At 39.3% G+C, this 25,551-nt stretch overlaps 1 protein-coding gene across 1 annotated transcript in view; it reads left to right on the top strand.

The window, feature by feature from the left end:
* LOC124162033 (polyunsaturated fatty acid 5-lipoxygenase-like) overlaps window positions 1-25,551 on the top strand; it is a 121,229-nt gene that overhangs the window by 86,137 nt on the left and 9,541 nt on the right. Inside the window, exons 4-9 of the mRNA XM_046538362.1 lie at window positions 9,539-9,636; window positions 15,745-15,877; window positions 17,940-18,038; window positions 22,858-23,072; window positions 24,352-24,444; window positions 25,174-25,340. Coding sequence (XP_046394318.1) covers window positions 9,539-9,636; window positions 15,745-15,877; window positions 17,940-18,038; window positions 22,858-23,072; window positions 24,352-24,444; window positions 25,174-25,340 — 805 coding nt within the window. The remainder of the gene's footprint in view (window positions 1-9,538; window positions 9,637-15,744; window positions 15,878-17,939; window positions 18,039-22,857; window positions 23,073-24,351; window positions 24,445-25,173; window positions 25,341-25,551) is intronic.

Here is a 25,551-nt window from a genome sequence, read left to right as displayed (position 1 = left end):
TTGCTCTCCCTGTCTTCTCCTTATGGTTTTTTGGAGGATTCTCTATATGCTATCAAGGTTTCACCATAATAGGGAAGTGCACTAATTTTTTTTTATTGCTGAATTTGAAAGTTTAGCCTAAAAAAGAAACATTAGTATAGTCACTTTTATTTCCTGCATCTGGGGTATGCACTTTAAAACGTTTTGAAAGTCGGAAAATTTCATGTTGCGCTGAAACACAGTGCCTCCATCTTGATTGAGATGTGACGTCACAAGGCAGTAGTCACCAGTGGAGTATCGCTGTATTCCGTCGCCTTCTTTAGCGCGGCGAGAGTTTCCGGGAATCGGTGGAGTTTGCTTCCTAAAAATGTCGTCTAGTACCGAAAACATGAATTCAAAATAGAATTATAAATGATTTTTTGTTCCAAATTTCATCTCGACGTCGAAACAAAAGCCTGGAGAAGATATTCATTCCCGTGCCTTAAGCACAAGCTATACGGAATAAATGGTTCAAGGCTGCTCCTGACTCTTACCTATCGATGATATTCTGTTTTGAAGATCATTTGAAGGTATTGTAAGATCAAATTGATACTTATATTATAATAATTTACTTAATAGGTACCTCAGTCACATCAGAAAGTGTGTTGAGTCAAAATATAGCATCTTCCGCGTAGACCTACGTAATTTATAAACTGAAAGTAGTTTGGTTAAAGAATTATGGCGCGACTGTTGTTTTACACGACCGGGCAAAATGCGTACTTTTCCCATGATATGTGCATATATGATAACAAACGATTTTTGCTAAAGTTAATCTTTATTTGTTGAAATTAGTACATTTATAGGCGATACAGATATAAAGGTACACGGCAGGTCGCGCGGCTTAATTTGTACTTCACTGGCGACGGGTTCATCTTGCTGATCTAAAAAATTAGCTACAATACCTCGAACTTTGAAAACTCGCAATATAGGCAGTCAAAGTACATTGTAGGAATGCACGAGACCATTCTAGCCCAGAATGTACGTACAATGCTGAAATCCTTGGTTTTCAAAGATTGACGTATTTTATACGCCAGCGCGCCCGGTCCAGGGTTATCAACTTTTATTTCATCCTATTTGTTAATTGAAATTATATTTCGGAATGGTTCTTTTAGCACTGCTACTGAGGTAAACTGGTAGGTACTGAGTACAAGGTACTGAGTAAGTAAACTCCCTATGGAGTAATGTGAATTACAAGTGTTCGAGATATATGGCATTTTATATTCGCTTTGTGTTCTTATTAATTATGTCTGTACGCATATTGTTGCTTGCCGCGAGCCTTTAATGATATTTGCTCTTACAAGAGTGGTTTTCATTTTTAATGTGGAAGTTGGTCAGTATAAGCAAAGAAAAAAATAACATTTTAGCGCACACCAACCCTTGTAGTCATCGTATCTCTGCGTTTGTAATGACACTGCTAAAATACCTAAACGCCATTATGATGATAAAAAAATTGTCTCATGTCAACGATTGCTGCAATTATAATTAATGATAAACTTGACGCCGTATGATCGCAATGAAGACAACAGAAAATTAAGCCATAACGTAGTCTTGAACCCTGGTCAATAACACGGTAATCTTTCCTTGATATCGTGCACGCTACCACTACCCCAACCGACCCATTAGATAACGGAGGATATTTTATATATATGACTTGTGAAAAGTAACGCATGAAAATTGATTAATTACAGCCTAACTAAGGCCCTAATTGAAAAAGATGGAGCAAGGTACGTGGTCTCCCCGTGTTAGCCTTAACGTTTCGCATTTCTATGGAGCGTTGAACCTGTCCTCCTTTTTCAAAAATTCAGTGTCCATAAATACATCAAAGTTTGGTGTACCATTTATAAATCGTTGGAATTTTCCTTCTCCCAATCAAGATTATCTTTTCTTGAACCCATCCTGGACAGCGAACCATTGCAACAACCAGCCAGCACGGAAATAAGGCTAACATCCCATGATTCTAGTTGCGAAGGGCGAACGTTCCGGCCGGCGTGAATACATTCGCAACGAATAAGTCTTGCAGCAAACGTCTGAAATAGGTTTATTAGTTTGACTCGGTTCTTACAAAAAAAGTTTTGGCATGAAAAACGGCATTGTGCCAAAATATATCCAGCGAAAAATAAATACCATCATCTATTTATTAAAGATTCAATGTGCTATTCGTACTACTCTTTCCAAACCTGAAGTTGACACATAAATGAATATTAATATATTACGCAATGATGAAGTCATTTACTCAAAAGAGAAGCAGCCACATATATATTCTGAAAATATTTTATGACAGCAAAAAACGGATACCCTCAAATTCTGTAATTTTTCTATGCAATAATAGCGGTAGAACTAAACGGCGTAGAAGCTGCCTTCTGCTACTGCCTTGTGACGTCACGCCCAATATTCAACATGGACACCCGTTTTAGCGGCCTTTGAAATTTTCCATATTTCGGACGGTCATCTCGAATCAAGTATTCACTATTAGGATTTAAACTGTGGTTTTACGACATTATGTTATTCTGAACTCTAATTTTAAAAATGTGTTTGGTGCATTTGAAACACTAGTGTACTTCCCTATTACGTCAGATTCGATTGAAATAATCAATGATCTAATCGTCCTCCTGCCAGCGCAGAGTTTTTTATATCAAACCAAACACAACGATGTCAGTTCGCACGTAACCGACGGAGGAAAGCCATGAAAATTAACGCCTTCCTTCCTGCCACGGTCAATAACAGTCAATAATATCCATAACCGGTTAAGAGTCTTCCTCCAACGCTGCGGCACTTGCAAAGAAAGTGATTAAAAGCCCATTACTTGCATATCTCGATCCAAAATTGAGTCTTTTTTATCAAAGAAAATAATGCGAAGAACTCTTCTTCGTCCTTTGCAGTTGTAGTTAAATAAGCATTGCCTAAGTGCCAGAACCTGTTCCACTGCTTGTATCCACCATAAAACAATGAAACTAAATTATTTCAATTAGCCTTTTCTTCTTCAATTAGTTTTAACTATTGTTGAGAATCTACGGGATAATAAAACAATCTGACGAGAAGGGAATGGTGTTGACCTATATGATGCAACGCGCCCTCAGAACCAAGTCCATCCTTCACAGCATTTTTTTAACAATTTTTAAAAACTATAGATTGTCATGCAGCTTTAAAAATAAATAGTGCCGCATCTTTCTCGAGCTATTCGCTGAGAAAAATCGACGGCCACAACCCTCTCGCAGACAAGTTGATGACGTCAAAAACTCGACCCGAACGGGCTATTCAGCTCCTTTGCCTAGAGCAACTGCCTCACGCTGTTCGATGCTGCTGTTTTACACTCAGGTGAGCGATTCCATGCCTCAATCAAGGGTTCTTCCTGAGCGACATAATGAAAGATCCGGAACCCTAATGACGCCACCAACTCACGAAAACAGGGCAGTGGCAACTTACGTTTCTTTATTATTTTAAACTCATCACAGAATCAGATAGACAACTTCAGGCGTCACTTTGTGTAAATCCACCGTACTGATTGTGAAAAAGAATATATTTTTGGCACCTTTCCACGGCAACATCTATTTTCTCTACCTGTTTCAGCACTCCTTGGACATTTTCTGCAGACGGGAAAGTAATTATGGAAAAGTACCAAATATATTCTTTTCCAGTCAGATATAGAATAGCTTAATGAGTAAGATTCTTTTATCCATGTACCTTATCTTTTGCTATCCTCCTCTGATTTTGAAATGAATCGGGTCTGCGTAAATTACCAATATATTTATCCGTTCACTGTATAGGTTCAACGAAAAAAAATACCACAACGCCATTTCGCACGCAGCCTTGGGAAAGAGAGCACGAAAATTCTTATTCCGTCGTTCGGAGCAAATGATTTCCATAACCGGTTACGAGTTTTACTCTCACGCCATGGCATTTGCAAAATAAAGTGATTAAAATCCCATTTATCGCATACCTCGCTCCGAAATTGAGATTGCGTTTCGAAAACAAAGCAAATGATGCTAATTCTTTTTACGGTGCGGCAGTTCAATAACCCTATTATCTTCGCATAAAGTGCCAGAATCAGTTTCACAGTTGTTATCCCCGAGAAAAAACGATTCTCTATTACACTATTAACCGTTACAACGTAAATTTGTTACACTATCGTTTGGGAGATCACGGAATTGCCAAAAATAAATCGACGTGAAGGAAATAGTAGGTACTCTCGTTACGAATACCTTACCTAGTCCAACCGTCACTGCAAGGGGAATGACAGCATGCTAAGGAGGCCCCAATCAGTCCCGCACGTAAAAGCCTGATTTATGCTCTTGCCACTTGAGAAGCTTTTCAATAGGTTTGCAAAAATGTCCGCAGCGAGGCGGTGAGTCCATAGCGATCCATTTTCAGTCTCAATATTAACGATTTTATGCTTGTGATTGGGAGGAATAGCAATGAAAAGTTATAAATTTGGTAGATCACATCACTACGAATATAAATTTCCGTCAGCATAGCCATACAACTCTAGTTCATTTCGCCGTTAAATTCGGATCGCTCTCCAGTCAGCGACGCGTGTGGCGAGTTTTGGGGTAATTTTGATTATCCTACAAGTATTTTGGACTGCTGAATACGAATCTGCTGTTTCTTCACAAAACTTCGTGACGTAACATTGTTAAAAATTGGAAAAGAGCGTCCGAAAATGATTTCATTTTAGCGTTTATGTTTATAACTCGGAATATTTCAATTTTTAAGGAAAAAAAGGCAAGTGCAAAATCAATGGAATAGGATAACAAATGCTATCCTTAAGGTTTTTTTCCGTTTCAACTATAGCGCCATTTGAAAACAGGCGTTTTTTGCTCACCTCCGCGGATAAAAACAATTTCTCCTCGAAATTAATTAAACGAATCGATGTTTGTTTTTTCAAGCGATGAATCTGAATATAGCTTTCATTTTCTTCTAAATTTTAAATATTTTGCTAACAATAAGTGGAATTTTAAAAATTTGCAAAAAGTAAAAAAAGTTTATAAACTATGGAAATTCCAAGAATCATGATTATTAATTGCAAAGAATTAGGTAGAATAGCTAAACGATATAATAGTACTTGAAACCATAAATGAAAAACTTATTAATTTTTATTCCTTGTTACTGTTTACAAATTTTTCTAAGTACCTGTGGCTTACCTTAGTTATATTTTTTGGAACTATACACATCTCTGCCGTACAGCAATCAACTTGGACGTGTAGTGAAGAATGCGAAACGCGTCTTTATGTGATACAGAGAGTCAACCAACGACATGTGAAGATACGGACCTGTCTGGAACGACTTGAGCAGTTTGCAAAAAGTGGTACCTACGCTGGCCGTGGGGTATTTTTTCCCATGATGCATATTGGCTCGCATTTCCCACGGCTATACGTCCGAAAAAGGAGACAGAGTCGATTTCCTTATGGCATTCTCGCCAATTTGCACGAACCACGCACTCCCGACTTCTCCGACGCTCGCAAGTGGGACAACATTCTCACTTTGTGCGATCCTTCCCATAATCACACAGATATCCTATTTTCCTTGGTTCAGCTCTAAAAAGGCGAATGACTTACACCTCCGCATATGCCAGCACAATTGGCTCCTTCGCTCCCACCCGTAGTCTCAATTCGGCGAATAAATTCGTTCGCCCTGAATCACGCGATCATTTTTTCCGTTCCAAAGATGCAGAGATCGCTCCAACAATGGCGGAATAAATTTTCGTTCCACGCGATAATTTTCCGATATTGCTCTAGGGATAAGAATCTCATCCATTTTTCAATCACTCGCCACGTCTTTATTTTCCATAGCACCGACACCGTCCTTCAGCCAATCAGAACGCGCGGCCCAGAACAGCAACTGCAGCGCCACATTTAGTTTTATAACGGAATGACTTGAGTAAATACGGAAAGCCACGGATAAAGCGATGGAAAAAGGGACTGTGGCCGCTTAATTCAGAGAACGATATGGGTGGAGCGATCACTTTTTTGGTCCCTCAAAAGCTATCGCTTGATCTATAACTCTGAGGGATGGAAAAAATGACCGCGCGAATCCGTCTTTCAATGGAAAATAAGACGAAATAGATATCTTCCACTATCAGCCATTCTATCGTAATTTTGAAAGAGTCTCGAGAAAATGCTGAAGTCGCGGACCACTTTTTATAAGTTGATGACGTCATAAAAGTTCCGGTCCTCCCTCTAATAGATCAGAATCAGATGAAAATGCATTCTTACACTATTTCTAGTTCTTCAGAGCCAGTATTAGCCGCCTTTTTTTCATCGCTCATCTACGGAGTAAATTTTCCCGACGGATAACGCCTGTGTCTACAGGTTTGGAGCCTAACAGCGACGTAACTTTTACCTTTTATGTTAAAGTGTATTTTTACGAGATGGCTTCGCGCGTCTTTTTAGGCTTTGATTTTTTGTCCCGATGTATGTAGGTATTGTTGGTAGTCTTATTTTCTTGCTTTTATGAATTAAAATTACGAAAACAATTTCACAGTGGATTAAAATTTAATGTAAAACACATTTTGATTTAAAAAAATGAGAATAAATAATTGAAATACATTAATATTAACTTATAATTTTTAAATGTTTTTATTGGAAGTAAAAAGAAGAAAATAAACCTCCCTGCCTAGGCCCAAGGCCCCGCGTTTAAATTTTATAAATGAAAGACGACATGCTACATGTTCAAAACCAAAAACGGGGTGCACATCAATTCTATTATCTTAAATAAAATTTCTTTCTCCGTAAACATTCATTTCAACGCAATAACTACTAACTCAATTGTATGATGATAAATTTATGTCACACCAGAGCCAAATGTAAAGTGAAAGATGACCACATTTTTGCTTTTGAAAATTGTATTCTTTTAATCTGCGGAAATCCAATGCGGACGTTGGGATAAGGCAGAGTGGTTTCTTTTCTTATTTTAAGTTCGAGTAAAAACGTGGGTATTTTACATATTTTTTAAATGTACTGTATAATTTTTCACTCTATTACAGGCGAAAATAAAATAAAATTGGTGATTGTTATCAAATATAAGAAATAAAGTGAGACAAATTATTTCTGTTTTCCGATCCGTCGCTAACTTCGAAAGAAATTCGCGGCGAAAAATCGATTTCTATTGCCCCCTCGTGGATAAGTTGGTGACGTCACGCCGTTAAACCGGATGTCTGCGTAATTTCTAAAAAGATGATAAATATGGTTATATCGCAAAAATAAAAAATTTAGTACGTTCAAGGAAGATATTTGACTTCAGAAAGGAAAAATGGGGGACCTTCTTTGATATTATTAATTCCCTTATAAGATCTCATGTTCTTAAAACTTAAGGGTAATTAACTCCTTGAGATTCCCTCATTCAAAATATTAAAGAGAACAAATGATCTTTCATTAGTTGATCTTCCAAATCTCATTGATTGATCACAGATTGATATACCTCATCGAGCCTATACGCTTATTGGACGAGACCAAATGACCAAATCGTGTGCGTAAAGCGGAAGATTTAAGATTAGTAGAAGTCTTTTAGAAGATGGGACAATGTCATGAAGAATGATGGGATCGTGAAAATTATCAATGAAGAACAGACGGAAGGGAAGAATGGCGATGGTAGACCTCAGATGAGATTCATTGAGCAGGTGATGAAGTACGTGAAGCAGAAGAATTATGAAGGTGTTAATAGATAGGAGAATTGAGTGGACGTCAAACCAGTCTTGGTATTGATGACGATGAAGCTGACCCAGCGTCTGTTGCTCTCAAAAATAACATAATGGCCTCTTCTGGATACCGCACCCACAGGTTGAAGATAAGACATTACAAAAAATAGGCTCGCGTAGCTAGGGATGCCACCAAGAATTTTTAAAATTCCTTTATTGTAATCGGGAAAAACAAATTCCTACAGTTACCTATCCGTTCGGAGATATTATTTCTCTTATTTTATTGTTTCTGTCGCACCTGAAAAACAAAGTGAAGTTTTAAGATGCTGTTCTCCTTTTTGCTCGGAAATAAAATCCGTATCTAAGAGCCCAAAGAAACAAAGCCTGGCACTTGGCCTCCGAAACTCTCTCTACCAGCTCCCAGGATAATTCGTGAATAAGGCTTACGTTTGCTCGTAGCAGTTTTCGACGAACCGCGATATAGATCGTAATGTGCTCCAATCATGTACTACATATAATTCAAAATTCCGACGCCCCAAGGTGAATGAATCCAATCTATCTTCGGCGGACCGGTAAATCGGCGAAATTCAAATAAACAGCACACGATGCTTTCAGTGTGTGCTGGGGTTGCCGTGGGCAACAGAGATAGCGATTGGGCCAGCTCATTCACTGGTGTTCGTATTCCCAGTCTTTCAGCAGAACTCAATTTTGGAACGACAATGAAAGAAGGTTTAGACGGTTCAGACGCAACCGATAAATACGTCAACTTCATCGTTCGCCTTAAAAATCGGGTTCATTTTCTACCATTCAAACAATATTATTAAACACGTATTTTCCACGAGATATTTTAAGTGAACGCCCCATTTAACTGCGACGCTATTTTTTTCGTTAATCCTAGTTTATATTCATCGTTATTTTTTTTGTTAACTGGCCTAAATTTAGTTAATTAATTGCAATCTTGAATGAACGACCGTTTTGGCATTGCTTTCAGAGCTGGTGAAATAAAAACTCTCATTGGAGAGCCGCCGTAATAATTGCCATCTTTTCAATTTCCTCAGCAACTACGTGGGTCGTGGGAGGGTGGCCTCCCCTACTTAATCCGCCCCAAGTTTATCCAACTCCGAATATACAGAGTGGGACCTGTTTGACCTTGTCTCATGAGATAAGAATGAGGAAATAATGAAAAAAATGATGGCAGAAACCTCAAGGAACAGGTTCTCAAGATATTCGAGAGTCAAAGGTCACGAGCGACCGAACATTCGCATCTTTTCCTCATCCACGGCGGATATCACGGCATCCATCTCACAGCGCTTTTCTCCAATGACTAACAAATGCATTCACGCAGGGCCGACTCAAAGCAAAATACTTACCCGGGCAAACTGCTGTTTTGTCGCCCCCCTACCTAGGTTAGGCACTGCAGGTATAGGCACGTTAGCTTAAATTTTTGAAGTTTGTAAAATGAAATTGACACAAGAAAGTTGAATTAAATTTATAAAATCGGAAGAAATATTCTTGTCTGCTGTTTGGGCGTTTGGTCGCCCCCCCTAGATACGTCGCCCCGGGCACTCGCCCGGGTTGCCCCCTCCTGCATTCACGACCCAAGGGACGGCATATTTATGAAGACAATTCTACAAAAAAAAAGATGGAAACTGCAGGGAAATTTGCGAAAGGGCATAATTTTTACTACAACCACGTCTGCATCCAATGAAGGTCGTCAAAGCCATCCAAACAGAAAATGGTACAAGTTGCATCCAAGGCTTCCACTGTTTAAACCTTCCTTTCCCTTATTCCATGAATTTCCACACACAATGAAGTTGCCTGATTTTCCCAAATATTCTACTAAAGCCAGGTCACTCCGGGAATTTAATCAACTTAACTCTTCCTTTTCAGGTCGCTAACATGTGGATGGACGACGAGTGGTTTGGGAGGCAAAGAGTTCAAGGTGTCAATCCAGTTCTCATCACTCTCTGCCAGGAAATCCCAGAAAAGTACGTGCACAGATTTACATTCTTAATAAAGCCTTCAATTACAGAGAACATGCATGTAACACAGGTATTTGCAGGAAAAGAGTTTCAGGACAAAATAAAAAAAATACCTCCGGTATTATCTGGTTGAATTTTTCAATGATGAAGATGGAAGAAAAATTCTTCTTTAGAAATTTTACACAATATATTGAAACATATTTCTCCCTTGGGCTACAACCTTGTCGCGGTGGAAAGGCTTGGATATTCATATGACCCTTAGAGCTGCACTGTTCATTCTTAATTACTCCCGGTAGGGCTACCCATGATAGGTTATAGGGTATGATCCAGACAAAAGGTAATGCATGTGATAGTGTCACGTAAAAAACACTGTTGAAATGCAAGTGACAAACCCTACCAAACATCTCTTCTCTGAAAACATGGAGTACGACCAAATTAGCCTCGGAAACTCAACAAACATCAACCACCCGCAAAGAGCAGGTGTTGCTCTCGGCAACGAGCTCTGCAAGGTCCTTGGGGCTGTCAACTAGCCAAATACTTGCCGGGACTTATCATCAGCAGCAGCATCCAGGAAAGAAGAAAAGAAGACCAAAAGATGGAGAAGAAGAATGCATCAATGAATGTAGGGATGTGGAATGTCCGGACAATTATGAGGGTGGGTAAGCTAGAAAATATAAATATGTAGGAAAATGGAAAAAGGGAGGATAGATATCTCGGGACTATCTGAAAAGAGGTGGAAGGATAGCAGGCACTACTGGAGTGATGGGTTCAGAGTTATACACAGTCGTGGGAAGGAAAGTCAATGAGGAGTGACTATGTTATTAAATAGGTATCTTGGTAAGAAAGTGGTAGGTATTAAAGAATAAGATTCTGGTGGTAGAAAATGAGGTGCGACCCACCAACTTTATGGTGGTTCAAATTTACATGCCCATTAGCAATCATAAGAAGGAAGAAGTAGGTGAGGTGTATGAATAGCTGGAGAAAACAATTAGGGAAATCCCAAGCAAGAAAACTCTAGGAGTAATGGGGGACTGGAACGCCTTGGAAGGGAGGGATAGAAACGAAATAGGAGAATTTTGATTAAGAATGCAGAACAATAGGGGAGAGAAAGAGGCAGAATTTTGCAGGAGAAGCAACTTACTCATAACAAACACATATGTAGTTCAACCATCATATAAGGGTAGAGGTACAGATGGAAGACTCCTAGGGGTACAGGCTGATATCAGGTAGACTACAACATGGTTATACTGGGTTGGGAATAGTATGAAAAACTAGCTCAGCTTTCCTCTGTCAGATGTAGATTCAGACGGCAACCTGGTGCTCATGAAATGCAACATAAGATTCAAAAGACTAATGATAATTAGAAAGGTGAAGAAATATAGAGGCACTGAAGGAGACTATGAAGAGAAAATATCAGGAACTAGTGGGAAACAGTATCCAGGAGATTGAAGATGCTCAGACAGTAGAGGAAGGGTGGGATAAGATAAAGCTTAATGCTTCTTAAACTTCAATGAAGCCACAACTGTTTGAGAGCCTATAGGTCTATTAGCCTAATATCGTAAGCACGGGAAGTTGTACTGAGGATATTAAACAAATGAATGCAGGGTTCCCACTCTACCTGAACAATGAAATTTACGGCTTTTTCCAGGTTTTCACGGTTATTTTTCACGTTTTCACGGTTTTTTTTAAGGTTTTCACGGTCTCAATTTTGCTATATTCACGGTCCGTTAATAAGCCAACAATACGAAAATCACTGGCCGTATATCAACAGAAAATTAACGTACGCGAAAAACGCCGTGAATGTTAACGCCGCACAGTGGGCTGAAATCGAAAAAAGCTGGACAAAAGTCCAAAATGACGTTTTTTGAGATAGAGACTTAAAACTTGGCTTAAATACGTATAAATGATTACCAACTATAGATGTATGTGCCATATTTACATCAATACGATCCGTTACTAAGATACAGTGGCCCAAACATGACCAACTTTTTAAAAACACGCGCGGTCTCGTTTTTCTTCGGAAACCTTTAAATTTAAGCGCCGCAATGAAAAGTGATATCTGTTATGACGTGATCTATCGTTTGCAAAATTCAGGGCCGACTAAAGGACCAGCCCAACCGCGCTCTTGCCCGGACGCCGAATACCCTTCGGACCTTCTTCCGTCCGGACACTCGAGGTCCTTTTTTAATTCCTCGCTGAGAGATTGTTTTTTGCACACGTTGTTATTACTGCACAGTAACCGAATTTCCCCCACCCCAATATTTCTTATTTAACGGAAAATATTTTATTTAAATTGTTTATAGAATATAATAAATTGAATCTTTCTTATTCAGCGGAAAATATTTTATGAAAATTGTTAATAGAACATAATAAATCGAAAAACAATTTCATACACCGTATTAGCACGAATCTAAGACGAACACGATTCTAAGACTACCCTCCTTTTTTGGAACTCCACTAGGGGACAATTTTTCTTTATTAATAACGATACGATTATAAAATGAATGCGGAAAAACGATCAATGCTTAATTTTTTTTGCTAGATTGCCTATGTCCCAGGAAATGCAGGATTTTGGCGAGTGATTAAGAAATTCATTAAAGGTTTCAAAACAATATTTTAGATAATAACAGGAATAGAAGTACTTTATCAAGACACATACGTCATATTGTTGATTCGACCCATATCTCTTTCAAAATTCTGAATGTTTCCTCTCCACTCGGCATTTACACTGCTATTATGGATTTCATTCAGATGTAAAAATTCTTATCCATCAAACACCATTTCCAGTACACGTATTCACGAGAGCAATGTGCATGTTGTGCCTATAGGCACAACATGCACATTGCTCTCGTGAACTGATGCTATCGCGTACGGGGGTACGCAGAGCACACTGCAGAGGGCGAAGCGTGACCATATGACTGCGCCATGAAATTTTTTACCCAAAAGATGCCCATTCTTTTCTAATTAGCGTAGCGCCAGATGATCAGATGAATTCGGATTGTTAGTAGGGAGAAACAAAAATCCTGAGAAGATATCCCTTATCGTCAGTAACTCTGACAAGTGAGACTACTAGTGGTAGTATAGCTCGTAAATTGATAACTGATAACAACCTGGTATCATGTTTCCGGGACAAAATGCCGAATTAACTGCCGAGAAGCTCAGCTACGACGATATCGCGTTTCGCCAAAAATCACCATCGTATTTTTCCATCTATTTCCTTGCTTAAAATACGTCATGTGTGGTCTCGTTTTTTTTAACGTGCAAATTACTAACATTTCAATCTAATAAAAGCATAATAGCAATTACTGAATATCATTGTTAGACACCTTTTGGGCTAATAGGTGATTCATGCAGCAGTTGACCTCCATAAACTGGGAACTTCGAAGCAGTTAAGCTGAAAAAGGTCAGTTGGTGAGAAGAGGGGGGAGCGCGAAACACGTTTCTATTGTTCTCGTGTAACTCGATATTTTTTTCGAAGCTAAGGTCTTCGTAATAAGATCCCTGCGCGAGTTGGGATCTGTCTTTATTTTGAAGAAGAGGAAAGCGTCAGAAGGGGGGAGGCGAATGGTGAATGGAGGGGGATAAAGGTTCTTGGGAAATGCGCTAATGTTACTTTCCCACGGCACTGAGATTCTCCCAATGGTAGTTCCATCTCTTGGGGAGGATTCCAACTACGTGCTTGTCGTTATTAGCCATAAATGACACACTGTATTTATTTCGTCTCATTTTCGTCAAACGATGGATGCGGGAAAATTCTGCGTCGGAACCGCGATCTTCAAACGATCAATGCGAGAAACGATACTTCGGGGAACGATAGATGCGGGAAAAAATTAAATTGTCTATAAGGAACTTTATTTGGGACCAGAAACGGCGAACGATCAATGCGGGAACGATAGATCGAGGTTCCACCGTATAACTTTCTTTTGAAAGCGGCAGTGTAATGACTTCTTTTCTCTGCTATCGTAATTCTCTGAAACCAAAACTGAATCGATCTCTCTAATCAGAGGCAAATCATGTTCCCGTCTTACCGTTGCTCTGGGAAAAATGGAACGACTATGTAGCATAATTAATCGTAGAGGGCGTTAACTTGGTGGAAATCCATAATATCACGAATACAAGGATCAAGGAAATAGCAAAGTTCTTGATCCTTGTATTCGTGAGACTATGTAGCAGTTTATATCGCGACGGCATTGAGGCTTTAACGTCACAAACAAACAGCATTACCTTAGATAGCACAAAGCGGAGGAACTGGATCACCACCGACAGTAAATAACTCCACACAAACTTTCCGGTTGCGACGTAAAACTGGCAAGTTCCAGGTCGACGCATGCGACAATCGTGTAATGCTGTGTTGCCATAAGCGGAAATCTTCTCTCGTTTTCAGGGCCGCAATGCGCGAGAATTAGTAACGTCACGCCGAAAGCTCGCTGTCACCCGGTTCAAACGCAGGGAGCGTAGTGTCAACAGCGCATGGCAGGTTGTCAAGGCTAGCGGTCTTCCAGTCATAGGATTGAGGGTGTTGAATAAACGTTCAAATTTTTCGACACAATGGCCATCTAGATTTAGTTTCGAAAGTGGTCGCTGCAGCCAGTGGGAAGGCTAATTGGGTGGAAGGGGGACTAAGCAGTGACCGAGGGAGGGGAAACCAAGCCATTTGAGGAAAGTAAACAAGCTGATGAGAAGTGGTGTCATATTTCAGGAGGGGGAGAGAAAAGGCCTGCGCTGGGGAAAGATGTTTTTTTCTTCAGGCAACATTCGTTCCCACGCTTTTCTGACCCATGCGGCCGCATGCGACGATGCTCGCCACAATGAATAGAAGTGCGCTAGCTACGAACGAAGATGAAACTTTCTGGGAAGGTATTATTATCAAGATTTAGAGATTTTTAAGGTTTTAAGACGAAATTCACGGCTATTTCCCGGTTTTTTCACGGTAGAGGAAATTCACGGCTAATTCACGGTTTCAAGGTTTTCACGGTTGAGTGGGAACCCTGGAATGGAGGTGAGGGCAAATGAGTAGTCGGGCGAAGATCAATTTTGGTTCAGAAAAGGAAAGTAAACTTGAGATGCAATAGTGGTAATGAGGTCCCTGGTGGAGAGGAACCTAGAATATAACCAGGATGTGAATGCCTGTTTAGTGCATTTTAAAACGCATTTGATAGAGTGGACTAGGTAAAGTTATTGGATATTCTCCAGAAAATATACGTAGATTGGAGAAATAGGCAACTCATTTGTAATCTGTACATATGGCCCAGACTGCACAAGTTAGGGTAGCGGACAGAGAAAGATGGTGAGTGAGGCAAGGCTGTCCACTATCACAGTTGCTTTTTAATGTGTATGCTGATGAGATGGTAAGAGAGGTGTGGGATGAATTGGAAGCTGGAATTAAAGTATGGAATGATGTTCAAATTGATGATCAGGTGTTGATAAGTCAGTCAGTAAGAGGGCTGCTGGCTCTAGTGGATGCATTAGATAAGCATTGTGAGGAGTATGGTATGAGGATAAACCACAAGAAAACAAAGGTTGAGGTTTTTGAAGCATCATGAGTTAGGAATGTTAGGCTCAAGGCCAAATTAATTGAGGAAAAACTTGAGAATGTAGAGCAATTCAACTACTTGAGCAGCACATTAGAAGAAAACGGATACAGCAGTAAGAACATCAGGTAAAGACATGAGAATTGCACTAGGGAAGGTGGTGTTCATGAACAGGAAGGAGCTTATGATAGGATCCTTATGTAAAATTTTAAAGAAAAGGTTAGTTAGTCTGATCTGGAGTGTAGTGCTTTACAGTGCAGAACATGGACACTTAGGAAGGAGGACAAGAGAAGACTTCTTGCCCTCCACAAAGCTCCTCCCATCTACCTAATTCTTTTAATGAATTGTGGTTACTTTTCTGAGAGCAAGCTGGTGGCATTTCCTAATGTGTCCTTCATAACTTCGTTTTTTATAGAGCTCTTTCTAAGTAATCATATCATGAAATAGAACAGAATTCTCTTCAAAATTTAATCAATGCTTAGTGATTTGCTATTCATACGCAAATTTTTAAAGCTGTAATACTTTAAGTGCCACTAAAAAAACAAGCGATCAAAAGTGACAACCACTATATTTATGATTTTAGATTTGGCGTCACAGACGAGATGGTTGAACCGTTCCTTGAGGGGCTTACCTTGGAGCAGGCATTGCAGAAAAACAAGATTTTCATCACTGATCTAGAAATGTTGGATGGCATTCTGTGCAAGGATTCAGGACTGGTAAGTGTCCAAAATCAAATGATAATAAGTAATCACTGTGCAGTACAAGCAATATTATTCCTCTCTTGACTTCATAAAGAGATTCATGGGTGTGAAGGGGGGATCCAGGATTTTTTTCTGGGGGGGGGCACAAGGACCTGACTGGCAAACGGTCTTCTCATATTTGAGATTAAAAACAATATATGTACAACCAATACTGAGAGAAATATTCTCTTCATTGTAATATGAAATTTACTTACATGAAATTAAATGATTGAGGCTCCGTAATTCACAAAACAAAACGAACGTAATGATAATCGTTATAAAAATCTTGTCTTTCTTTTAAATGTTATGGGGGGGCACATGCACCCGTGCCCCCACCTCCCTAAATCTGCCTATGATGGGTATGATGATTCATTTTCAAATGCATAATTTTTAAATATAACAGAGGAATTAAAAGCCAACAACTGCTATATTAACCCTTTTGCACTGATGTCACGTGGAGCCAATGAGCATATTCATATGGTGAAGACCTAACATCAGGAATAGCTGGTGTTTATTTTTCAATGCAAACGACCGGACATTGGCTATAGCTGGTGCGTGGGAAGGGAAGTGACAGCTGAGGTAGCAATGGTTGCATGCATTCAGGCCCTGCCTGAGACCCAGCTCAGCAAAACCTTAGGGCCACTCCTTGGCAATTAAGTCTGACCCTCACTATCATTTATGATCCTCCTTGCAGTAGGAATCGGTTGTGAAGTGGTGATATTTTCAATGGCTTTTGCAAAGAAACATTAAGTTGCATACGCCAATTTTATTTATACTTTTAAATGATCTTAGTACCTAGTGCTCACTTACTTTGTTATTGCGTATGAATACTAGAAATCCATTTCCATAATGCTTAAAAATGCCATTTACTCTATGGAAAAGTAAATTATGAAATTACATTATTGGTTGAAAAAAACACCGTGAAATGCAATAATTTGACAGTGGACTCATGCTAAGATAGGCTGAGAGGGTGAGGTCCAGTAGCTGGTGTAATGGTTCTGCACCCCACCCACTGCCCAGTGAGAAATGGGTGGTGGAATCCACGTGGAACCCACGTGGAATCCACGTTGAGTGGTGGATATTTGGTGGTGGTGGATATTGAGTGGTTGGACCCACGTGGAATCCACGTTGATTTCAAGTGGATTTGTGGTGATTATGATAAAATTTTAAACAGAATTTCTAATTTGTGGAACTTAACTCTCTGGTGACATTGGGTCATTTATCATCCTGAAACCACGCTAGTTATGTGAAAATGTATCGCACATTCTATTTTTATATAATTCGTGGAAAGGCTGCCATGAGAGCACATGAAAAATCGTAGACACATATATAGAAGGTTTAGATATAGAGTGGTTGAGGTTTTAATGGTTTTAGGACAGCACCAACTGCTGTTTTAATTTTTCCACCAAATTTCCACGTGGGTTCCACATTGATTCCACGACCAAAAACACGTGGTATCCACGTTAATTCTCCACGTGGGTTCCACGTGGATTCCACCACCCATTTCTCACTGGGTGGAGTTGGGTCGAAAATTGGAGGGGCAAGAATACCACGGCAACTCTTCCCCAAAAAAAAGAGCTCCATACAGAGAGGTTTGAAATATTCTCATGCTACTCATAGCGTGGAAAAAGTTTTCCCAACATAGGCACCAACATGAAAGGGTAAATGATTTCACATCATACCATTATGTACTGCAACTTTAGCTACTTGAAAATTAATACCTGTGGAGAAAACCATATGCTCATATTTATCACCATAAAACTTTTTCACTACACTCATAACCTAAAAATCTTTAATATCATAACTGTAAATAATTTAAAAAAGTCATCTTATGTTCTTGAAATAATTTTTTTCTCTCAAAATAAGTCCATTTTCAAGAATATTGATATTATGTTCTCTTCAGTCAACATCTTCAAAACTATTTTAGCACTTAATTACATATATGCACATATATATGTGTAATTACTGCCCAAAGCCTAATTTTTCATTTTCAGCATACGAGATTAGTAGCTAACAATATTTTTCTTGAAATTTCTAGCCGCTGGTGTCACCTATTGCCCTGTTCTACCTGAATAAGGCCGAAGACATTATGCCTCTTGCAATTCAACTATTTCAGCAAAAGGCTCCTGACAACCCTGTAAGTATCAAATATACATGCATGCATGGTTTGCCAAATTTGATCAAAATCAGTAACCTGAGGGGCCAAATCACGTGGCCAAATTTAGGTGGAATTACCCAGAGTTAGTTTACCCATTCCATGAGAAATTGTCTCCATGGAAGCTCATTCCTCTATTGAGATATCTACCAAATTATAATATGTATCTAGTAATCATGGCTCTTAAAATTGTGCAGCCGTGTCTGAATTGTCATAAAAATGCTTAGTTCATGCATTTGCCAATGCATGAAATAGCAATGATGTAGCAGAGAGTAATCTTGAAGAATCTTGGGATGACTAAATTGTTAGAATATTCCAATGTATGTATTTGCTTCAATGACAACACCACTGAGGAATAAGCTACTACATACTTAGATAGCCACTAGAAGATTTCAAGCCACCTCTACTGTTTTTTGGAGAATTAATATGATTGCAAGAGATTTTTAATAAAGTGGTGGCTGCAGTTGATACAATGGTATAAAATCATTTCATTAATTAACATAAAGTTTTTATGCTACCATATATTTGTCTAAATGCTAATTACACTATGTATTTGATTCACTTTGTTAAAAATGCAGTTTAAATAATTTTTTGCTGCCTTGTTTTGACGTCACATATGAAAATAACTTCACATCCTGAGTACCCATTAATTTAATCATGTGAATTCATCAACAATATAAAACTCTTTCTAGGTACATGTACAATTTTGCCTGTGAGTCTGTTAAAACCAAACACATTCATGTATGTAATATAAGCCTGCTGCAATTGTTGTGGGGTAGCCAGGTTAGATGATTGGGCAAACAGCACACAGCCCTCATGTGCGCTTCAAATCAAAAGAATGGCCTCATTCACATGGCTGATGTCTGTCATTTCCACAAAGCACAAAATGCAGATGCAGTTCATGTATCCACGCACTACATTCAGCATCCGTCAGGACTATTAAGGAATATTTGTCAAATTTAGCTAGACAATTTCGGATCTTTGGGTTTGCCTCCATCCATCTCTCACACATATCCAGACCAATAGTGCTGGGCCAATAATAATAATAATTATTATTATAATGCAGAACACTCCCGATTATCTGGGCTAACGATGGGGAGAGGCGGCACGAATAATCGGAAAACACGGATAGCCCAAACTTTCACTTAAACGTCTTGTAATGGCCACAATTTACATGAAACCAGAGTTCCCACTCAACCGAGAAAACCTTAAAATCGTGAATAAGCCGTGAATTTTGTGTGCCGTGAAAAAACCTGGAAATAGCCGTAAATTTCGTCATAAAACCTTAAAAATCCCTCAAAATTGATTTTATATCTACGATTGACGGATCAAAAGAAAAATGGATACGTCGATCATATTTCAAGGTCAAATGCAGACACTGCACACTTACATTATTAGTCCGTGTGCCATGAGGACACATTGACCTTAAGCCTGTACCTAAGCCGGAAGACTGGTAACCAAAGTGTTCACTAACATTTGCGAAAATCCAGACACCTCTTAACTTCCCTGGCACCCTGCTCCCTCTATTTTCCCACTCACAACTTTTAGCCGGAGCTGAATTTTGCAAACGATAGGTGACGTCAGGAGAGATAGCACTTTGATTGCAGCGTTTGCATTCACAGCTTCTGTTGCGTTTGTAAAATTTTAAGTGAATGTGCGACCGGTGATTGTCACATGTTCACTATTTCTGCTTAAAATGGCGTCTCAACAAACGGTGAATTTGACGACATTTAGACTGTGAAAACCTGGAAAAACCGTGAATTTTATAATTTACTTTGAGTGGAAACCCTGAAACCAAACAATATATTATTATTTATGCAATAATTCTGTTATTTAAGAGTGCTTCCCGGACTCAATGAGAGCTTTCTTCGCCAGTTTGCGATCTTATTAGCGGTGATAATATGGTTGTACTCGTACTATTAATGCTCCATGTAAGGGCTGGTTTCGAAAACCACACATCCGTGGCTGTGTGATCATGGATACAGAAAAGTGGTTCACGCGAATGCTTCAAAACCACTGCTCGACGTCGGAAACTACACTGTCAGGCACCACGACACGTAGTTGCGTCTCGCACAAGTTGCCCCGGTCGCAACTGCTGCGCGACGCGTATCCGTGATCGAGGAGCAAGGTCGTACACAGCGAGGCTTGGAAAACAGGAACACGGTGCATCCGTAAATGCAACTAGCGCATAATCGCTACCGTTTTACGAAGCGGATTCTAACGGAAATCCAGGTGTACCCTAGCATTAATCCCGTGAATCTGATGATTTTGCGTCCATTTTTAAAAATAAAGATCGCAGAAAAAAATTGAGCGAGACTGAAAATCATGCACGGTTAATCTGCAACCCGGATAAACCGCAGCCGGATAATAGGAAGTCTGCTGTAGTTCACATGACTGATCAAAAAATAGCAAGGTACCAAGAATAAGATAAGGTAAGATTTACTTGTTTAAAATAAAGACACTTAACAATATTTAATATTTGAAATAAATGTGAAATTTGAAAAAATTAATTATGGTGGAAATAGTAAATGAATTGGAAAAACTACGACAGCTCTAAGTGGCAGGCAGTAAACATGTTAAATGCTAAAATGAGAACTTACAATGCTAAGGGTATTACCTAAAAATTATTTTAGGTCATAACTACTCAGTAGCCAGAGTGGCACCTATTGACGTAGTCAGCCACTAGTGCATCTATAGTAAAAGAAATTCTGAAGAGGAAAAATCATTTATGTAGTTTGATCAGGGTGATTAAACATCTTGCTGATAATTGTTACCTCTGGAAGAGGCTAAATGCCAAATTCTGAATGGGTAGGGAAATTCATAAATCTCACTGATCAGGAAAGCATTTCATATTTATTTTCCTCTGAATTTTCTTTTTCCCTTTTCTCCTTCACTGCTAATTTAGAGAAGATTTTGAATGACACAGAGAAATTTTGTAAAATATACCCTCTCTAACCATCTTGCACTTAAAATGCAAACATTCCACAGAGGAAAAAATCGATTGTCTTAAACACAGATTGAAGAAAATGATATTTCCTCCAATGCATTTCCACTCTTTTTTGTGCACTTGGGGAGCGTGGCAGCTTAGAGCATTTGGCTACTGATTGAGGGGTCCTTTGTGCAAATCCTAAGTTGGACTCCCCCAAACAAAAATCCTCTGAGTGCACGGTGGCCCAGGGAAGGAACTGGCCCGCACCTACGTTGAATGCATGATATTCAATAGGGTGGTTTCCTATTATTTCTTTATTGCCTAAATCGAAAGATTATTACTCCTGGAGTAGGCATTTCACACTTTGAGATTTTTAAGTGCGATATCTATTTTTTGTGATTAAACGAAAAGTGAAAATTTTCAAGCACTCGAAAACGTGACGGCTAAGTATGAATGCTGGGAAAAGCCCATGTGACATCATTCTGGTTCCCGCTGTCTCCGTGTGAGGTGACCTTGGGGCGAGGGTATGTGCGCCGCTTCGATGCAGGGTGCTAGCAGGTAGCAGAGTACTCTGCTAGCAGGTATCGCTTGGCTTAAATAAGGATTATTATTCACCTATAAAACGAAAGAAACTTTCCGAACTTAGGTATTTTTAATGTGTGATTATTAAGAGATGTTTCCCTGAGCTCTTTGCCTCATGCATGCATTAGTTATCTCAGACAATGTAAAACTCCTATCTTCTCCTATAGAAACTAGGTCCCTGTGACGTCACGTGGAGTGGCATCGCATGGGCGCCAATCTGGCCATTTTCAACTGCGGTTAAAATTGACCATTGCCATTCGTCTAAACTGGGATTTATAAAACCAAATAATTTGTGTATTATGAATAAACTAATGGTGGGTAACGAATCGCAATCAATGCCTTCCGTTTTCTTTGATGAAGAAAACTACCCTATTCTGAACGGAGTAGGGAAATTCACAAATCTCACTGATCAGGAAAGCACTTCATCTTTATTTTCCTCCAAATTTTCTTTTTCCCTTTTCTTCTTCACCCCTAATTCAGAGAAGATTTTGAATGACACAGAGAGATTTTGTAAATTATGCCCGCTCTAACCAATTTGCACTTATAATGCAAAAATTCCACAGAGGAAAAATTGATAGTGTTTAATGCAGATTGAAGAAAATTATATTTCCTCCAATGCATTTTCACTCTTTTTCGTGCACTTGGGGAGCATGGTAGCTTAGAGCATTTGGCTACTGATTGAGGGGTCCTTTGCGCAAATCCTGAGTCGGACACCCCCAAACAAAAATCCTCAAGAGTGCATGGTGGCCCAGGGAAAGGATCTGGCCCCCACCTACGTAGAATATATGATATTCCATTGACTGTGGCTTAGTCAGGGGTGAGCTCTACCCTCACCTATCCAAAGCAACCTTCTGGTTGAACCACTGAGTGAGTGTGCGCTAGAGGTATGTCAGATACGGTATGCCACTGCCGAGTCCGTGATTATTTCCCTGAATAATGAAAAATGAAAAAGGAGAAACTTTGCTTTCACATGAAATACTTATTCACACATTTACACAACCATGTTTTCAACATAAGATGTCCTCAACAGGTGAACTACACAGAGGTCCATCAACAGAGTTCACCTGATGATGACGTTTTACTTTGAAACCTTGGTCGTGTAAATGTGCAAATAAATATTTCATGTGAAAGCCCTAAGTTTCTTCTTTTTTCATAATGAATCGCTTTCACAAAGTTATGCCTCAAACCATCAACTTCCCTGAATAATCTTCAGAGTAACAATATTAAGCAAAAATTCAAACCACGAAATGTCAGCAGTAACTAACGTTGAGGCATAATTTCTGATTCAAGGTGTTCCTGCCGAGTGATCCAAAGTACACATGGATTTTGGCGAAGATGTTCTACAACATGGCAGAAGCACAGCACCACCAGTCTTCAACGCACTTGGGACTCACGCACTTACTGATGGAAGGAATTTGCGTTTGCACGCACAGACATATATCGCCCTCACATCCCTTGTTCAAGCTCCTGGCTCCACATTTCCTCTACCTCTTGGCCATCAACTCGTAAGTACATATCATCAGCTAATTCACAACCAAAAGCAACTTAAGTTGCCAAACATTGCATTTCAGCACTGTTTTCGAGATACATATCTGCACTCATATTCCCGGCAATGAATCTTTCTTGGGCTTCCAACTGAGTCAGGCTCTTCAGTTCCAAGTGATGTCCATTCCAGGAAAGGTAGGAAAAATACTGCATACACACCATCCATATATGTACTAGCCAAAAAACTTCAGACTTGCTTGGTGGATGCAGTTGGATTGAATGCTCCTGGAGTTTACCAGATAACATGCGAATGCAGGGGAGGATTACAAATATCGGACAAACGAGCCAAATTGTTGAAATGAGAAGAAAGGAACACCAATGGCATTTCTGACTTTTCCACCCAACAAAGCCACCATTCCTCGTCATTAGTCGGGAATAAACCAAAGGGCTTTCCAGTGGATTCTGGGATAGAATCACCTAGGAGACCAGAGAAATTCTTCTAGCCACCAAAACCTTCAATAGAGACCAAGGGCTAAACCTCAGTCAATCACTAAATAAGTATCTGGTAATTAAGTATGCATTAACAGTGCTTGAGACCTTACTTTAGCTGAAAACAGGGTTTAGGGTTTTTGTCAAATCAGTGCATTAAACAATGCAAATTTATGCATTTCTTTGAGTCACAGACACAAGTCCTCAATAGCATTGTAGTAATCTTGGTTCACTTGTACCACAAACTCCAGCCTCTTCCCTGATACCTCTTAGAAAACTCCAGACTTTTCCTTTAAATCCCTGATCTGAAAAGAACCTGTGCATGCATTACAATTGACATCAAATAAGATGCTAACTATCTCATTAGTAGTGAGATTGGAGGTATGCAATTGTGTTCAGGATATACTCAAAGGAAGCCAACGAGGGGCAGAAGAGACGTAGAAAACCTATGCATTCACCTTATACGTTACTCTTTTATTTGGGTTCCTCCAGGAGCATGCAGGGATCCAGAAATTTACTTCCCCTGCACTCAGTTAACTCTCTTTAGAGGAGTATTTTTAGCAGGGCACCTCTGTATCTACTTCGAAAAACGGTCCTCTGATCTCGATTCACTCCCTGCAAAAACCATCGAGTTTCCTGAAAGTGCGTGCTTCTTAAACTCAAAGATATATTTGGAGAATCTTTGTGTTGTCTTCACAACCAGTATTGGCAGGCACATTCATGCATAAAAACTACCTACTCCTTAGCTCTCATGAGATTCCTGAAATCCACAGATGAAAGTTTTCTTGACACATGGCTTTCCATTTTCAGGAGGGGATTGGCAAAACTGATTCAGCCAGGAGGATGGGTTGATACTGGCATGACTGTTGGAATACGTGGAATGTTCAGTCTGATTGAAAAAAGGTGAGTAAAAGTGCTCCAATCATGTATTGTTCTCTTAAGTCCTGGTTGCAGAGAACATAGAAAATAGCATCCTTCTTACTTCCACAGATTTTGAGCTCAAAATTGATCACCTAAAGTTGATTCCAATTCCATTAACTCCAGGAAGATAAATATTTTGAACATATATTTTTTTAGCTTATCAGACTTCATGAAAATAAACCTGTGAGATATTTTTTTTGTGATATTCCCTGCCTAATCCTAGTTTTTATAAGTTTACTATGTACATATTACACTGGAAAGTACCTTCACGTATTCTTGCCACTTTTATTCATCTACTTAATAATTATAATGTACTGCAGACACAGGGTAGAAATAAGTTTTCTACTGTCATCACTTGAATTTCATGCATCAAAATAAAATATTTGTGTGTCATCCTTTAAACTGAAGGGGGGACGAAATAAACCCAGGGCACCAAAATTGCCAAAATGAATTTGACAATAATTCTTTCAGTGGCCCGATTGCCTTCTTGTCTTACGTAAGACGTGGTCACTCTATTGATAAACTGTACAGTTTATCAACAGAGTGACCAGAACATTTAAATTGATGAGGTTTTACATCATCTGGGTGTGAAGTACATAATTCCCATATAGAATTCCAGATACATTCATATTCTTTGTGAAACATGTCCTGGTAATAACAAATATATATCTGCAATATAGTGATTCTAGTTTATGTTTTTCCTCCTGACAGCTATCTAGCCTGGAGTTTCACAAAACATGGCATACTTCCCAATGAGGTCAAGTCGAGGGGAGTGTATGATGCAAGCATCCTTCCTTACTACCCGTACAGAGATGATGGAGAAGACCTCTTCTTGTGCATTAGAAAATACGTCTTCAACGTTGTGACACACTTCTATGGTAAGTAATTGTTTCATCATGGTTGTCTCTCAAGTATGAAGATAATTTTCTCTGACTTCTCCTGAACATTTCCGATTTTCCAGAATATTATGATAATATATATGTTTCATGAAATATTCATTATAATGGGAGATAAAAATTTGATCATGGGTAGAAAAGTAATAACGTCAACCAGGTAAGGGTTAGCCGCCCGAACTATAGGAGACTTAGG

This window comes from Ischnura elegans, chromosome 7, assembly GCF_921293095.1.
Source record: "Ischnura elegans chromosome 7, ioIscEleg1.1, whole genome shotgun sequence".
In the NCBI taxonomy this organism is placed as follows: domain Eukaryota; kingdom Metazoa; phylum Arthropoda; class Insecta; order Odonata; family Coenagrionidae; genus Ischnura; species Ischnura elegans.
This window is presented reverse-complemented; position numbering and strand designations above follow the sequence as displayed.